This window comes from Euwallacea fornicatus, chromosome 12 (assembly GCF_040115645.1).
Source record: "Euwallacea fornicatus isolate EFF26 chromosome 12, ASM4011564v1, whole genome shotgun sequence".
NCBI lineage: Eukaryota > Metazoa > Arthropoda > Insecta > Coleoptera > Curculionidae > Euwallacea > Euwallacea fornicatus.
Window position 1 is genome coordinate 5182181 of NC_089552.1, and position 4184 is coordinate 5186364.

The window sequence follows — 4184 nt, forward strand, 5'->3', positions numbered from 1 at the left end:
GTTCGTCAAGGATCCGTTCTGGCTCCAGTCTTGTGGAACCTGTTCTATGACAAGCTGCTGACGGTGGGTTATCCAGAGGGCGTTACTCCGGAGGCGTATGCGGACAATTTGTCGTTGGTGGTCACGGCGAGAGACAGGGAAACACTGGAATGGAAGATCAGGGGGGGCATGGAACTGGTCTCCGACACATTCCGAGCCAAAGGTCTCAGCATGGCTACGGACAAGACCGAGAAGGTGCTTCTGGTGGGAAGGAGGACGCTGAGGACCATGAGTCTGTGGGTAGACGGTGTCAGGTATGAAAGTCAGGAATGTGTGAATCATCTGGGAATGTGGTTGGGTAGGGATACTCGATTCGGCGAGCACGCTCGTCGAACTGCCGATAAGGTCGGTAGATTCTATGGAAACTCGAGGGAATCCTGCCCAGAGTAAACGGACTGGCGATTAAAAGGAGGCGAGTGCATGTGATGGCGGCGGCGTCGGCGCTGCTGTACGTGGTTCCGGTGTGACATACCGAGCTGACGTACCGAAAATACAACGTCATCCTGGAACAAGTGAATAGATCGCTCGCAATTAGGGTGGCGTCTGCATATAGTACAGCTCCGGGTGCAGCGGTGTTGGTGTTTGCCAAAAAACCGCCGGTGAGACTGCGAATGGAAGAGAGAAGAATGGTGTGGAAGCGAGGTAAGGAATGCAGGAGCGAAGCGAGCGAGAGGGAGAAAGAGTGGGCCACGTACGATGGCAGAATGAAAGTGTTCGTACCCAGCGTAAGGGGGTGGTTCGAATGTAAGTGGACGAGACCGGAGTATGCGTTGTCACAGGTGTTTACTGGGTACGGTATGTTTGATAAATACCTGCGAAGAATCGGAGTGGAAGGAAGTGAAAACTACTGGTTCTGTGGGGATGAAATAGGGAGCGGAGTGGACACACCGGAGCACAAGCTGTGGAAGTGACCGCAGTGGGAGAGATATCGTGTGGAGACCAGAGAGAAGGGACACAACCTGGATCCAAGCATGATCGGTTGTGAATTCGTGGAGGCAGAGGAAAAGTGGATGACATTTGAAAGAATGGTGGAAAGGATATTGTGGCATAAGAGTGTGAGAGAGAAAGAACGGAAACCGAGAAGAGTGCGGGAGTAGCGAGCAACCTCGGCGGCGCTTAGCCCGCGAGGAGAGAGGAAAGGTGCACTGAAGGAATGCCGAAAGGCCATATCGGGGCGAAACGGGGAGGTGGATGTAGTGGGTAGGCGGGCGACATAGTGGTCGGTCGAATCCCACACTATCTGGCTGCATGACGGAGCCAGGAGCCAGGTATCTTAAGAAGATTTCCACTTCCTCTCAAACAACAAGAAAGTAACTTAACTTGTAGATTTGCCCCAAATCATGAAGAGAGCGCCATACCGGGCTAATTCTCTCATGTCCATTAATACGGAATAAAAATAACACCAATGTCGTGATAAGGTAATGATATCTGGTAACCTCGAGGTGATTCTTTTTGCAATGAAGTATTATAAGTCATCTTGAAGAGCTCGCCGAGGTAATTCTTTGATTTCTTTTTGAAGGTAGTTGGAGCTCCTTTTTCGAAGTTATAGAGGTTCAAAGCTTGAAAAGTCACAAAAAATGTGTATATGAGCACATAACTTACTCATTATTACATTGCATCTTTGTGAGTTTTGTAGAATAACATTCATTTATATGCTCATTCACACATTTTTTTGTCACTTTTCAAGTTTTAAACCTTAATAACTTCGGCAAATTATCTCCAAATGCCTCCAAAAATGAATCAAAGAATAACTTCGACGAGCTGTTTAAGATGACTAAAAGGGCATCATTGTTTCTTGGTAACCTTTCTTGCGTCATTTATTTAACAGTCATTTATATGCTTAAACACACATCTTTTGAGACTTTTGAAGATTTGAATCTCAATAACTTCGGCAAATGAGCTACAACTACCTTCAAAAATGAATCAAAGAATCACCTGGACGAGCTCTTTAAGATGACTGATAAGGTTTTATTGCATCTTTGTGAGATTTCTAGATTAACAGTAATTTATGTGCTCCAACACACATCTTTTGTGACTTTCCAAGTGTTGAATCTCAATAACTTCGGCGAATGAGCTTCAAATGTCTTCAAGAAAGTATTAGAATAAGACCTCGGCGAGATCTTTAAAATGAGTAATAAGGCTTCAATGTATCTTGATGAGTGTTCCAGATCAACAGTAATTTATGTGTACAAACACTCATCTTTTGTGACTTTCCAAGTATTGAATCTCACTAACTTTGGCAAAAGAGCTCCAAATGTCTTCAAGAAAGTCTCAGATTAAGACCTCGACGAGATCTTTAAGTTGAGTAATAAAGCTTCAATGTAGCTTGGTGAATTTGCCACATCAACAGTAATTTATGTGTTCAAACACACTTCTTTTGTGACTTTCCAAGTGTTGAATCTCAATAACATCGGCAAATAAGCATCAAATGTATTCAAGAAAGTATTAGAATAAGACCTCGACGAGATCTTTAAAATGAGTAATAAGGCCTCAATGAATCTTGGTGAGTTTGCCAGATAAACAGTCATTTATGTGATCAAAACTACATTTATTGTGACTTTTCAAGTGTTGAAGCTCAATAACTACGGCAAATGAGGACCAAATAGCTTAAACAAAGTGTCAAATTGATCAACTCGACGAGATCTTTAAGATGTCACAACACATCATGATTGCATCTTGTTGAATTTCCAAGAAAAATAGTACTTTAGGTGCTCAAACACACAACTTTTTTGACTTTTCAAATTTTGAAGCTCGATAACTTCGGCAAATGAGGTCCAAATTTCTTAAACAAAGTGTCGAATTCATCTGCACAACGAGATCTTTAAGATGTCACAACACATCTTGATTCCATCTTGTTGAATTTCCAAGAAAAATAGTACTTTATGTGCTCAAACACAAAACTTTTTTGACTTTTCAAATTTTGAAGCTCGATAACTTCGGCAAATCAGGTCCAAATTTCTTAAACAAAGTGTCAAATTGATCAACTCGACGAGATTTTGCAGATTCCACAACACATCATAATTGCATCTTGTTGAATTTCCAAGAAAAATAGTACATTATGTGGTCAAATACACTACTTTTGTGACTTTTCAAATTTTGAAGCTCGATAACTTCGGAAAATGAGGACCAAATTTGTTAAACAAAGTGTCGAATTCATCTGCTCAACGAGATCTTTAAGATGTCACAACACATCATGATTGCATCTTGTTGAATTTCCAAGAAAAATAGTACATTACTTGGTCAAACACACTACTTTTGTGACTTTTCAAATTTTGAAGCTCGATAACTTCGGAAAATGAGGACCAAATTTGTTAAACAAAGTGTCGAATTCATTTGCTCAACGAGATCTTTAAGATGTCACAACACATCTTGATTCCATCTTGTTGAATTTCCAAGAAAAATAGTACATTATGTGGTCAAACACACTACTTTTGTGACTTTTCACAATTTGAAACTCGATAACTTCGGCAAATGAGGACCAAATTTGTTAAACAATGTGTCAAATTAATCAGCTTGACGAGATTTTGAAGATGTCACAACACATCATGATTGGATCTTGTTAAATTTCCAAGAAAAATTGTACTTTAGGTGCTCAAACACACAACTTTTGAGCCTTTTCACAATTTGAAACTCGATAACTTCGGCAAATGAGGATCAAATTTATTAAACAATGTGTCAAATTAATCAGTTCGACGAGATTTTGAAGATGTCACAACACATCATGATTGGATCTTGTTAAATTTCCAAGAAAAATTGTACTTTAGGTGCTCAAACACACAACTTTTGTGATTTTTCAAATTTCGAAGCTCGATAACTTCGGCAAATGAGGTCCAAATTTCTTAAACAAAGTGTCAAATTGATCAACTCGACGAGATTTTGCAGATTCCACAACACATCATAATTGCATCTTGTTGAATTTCCAAGAAAAATAGTACATTATGTGGTCAAATACACTACTTTTGTGACTTTTCAAATTTTGAAGCTCGATAACTTCGGAAAATGAGGACCAAATTTGTTAAACAAAGTGTCGAATTCATCTGCTCAACGAGATCTTTAAGATGTCACAACACATCATGATTGCATCTTGTTGAATTTCCAAGAAAAATAGTACATTACTTGGTCAAACACACTACTTTTGTGACTTT

The 4184-nt window shown here is 40.0% G+C and overlaps 1 protein-coding gene across 1 annotated transcript; it reads left to right on the top strand.

Moving 5' to 3' along the window:
• The first annotated feature begins 464 nt into the window (after positions 1–464).
• LOC136342643 (uncharacterized) lies at positions 465–950 on the top strand. The gene is made up of 2 exons (XM_066288654.1): positions 465–487; positions 560–950. Exons 1-2 carry the CDS (start codon positions 465–467, stop codon positions 948–950), a joined length of 414 nt encoding a protein of 137 aa, XP_066144751.1.
• Positions 951–4184: the final 3234 nt, after the last annotated feature.

What these genes read in the sequence shown, in the direction of transcription:
- LOC136342643 (XM_066288654.1), top strand. Translation starts at nt 465, where the DNA reads ATGGCGGCGGCGTCGGCGCTGCT. An exon ending in GCGGCGGCGTCGGCGCTGCT is followed by an intron (nt 488 to 559) that starts GTACGTGGTTCC and finishes ACAAGTGAATAG; the next exon opens with ATCGCTCGCAATTAGGGTGG.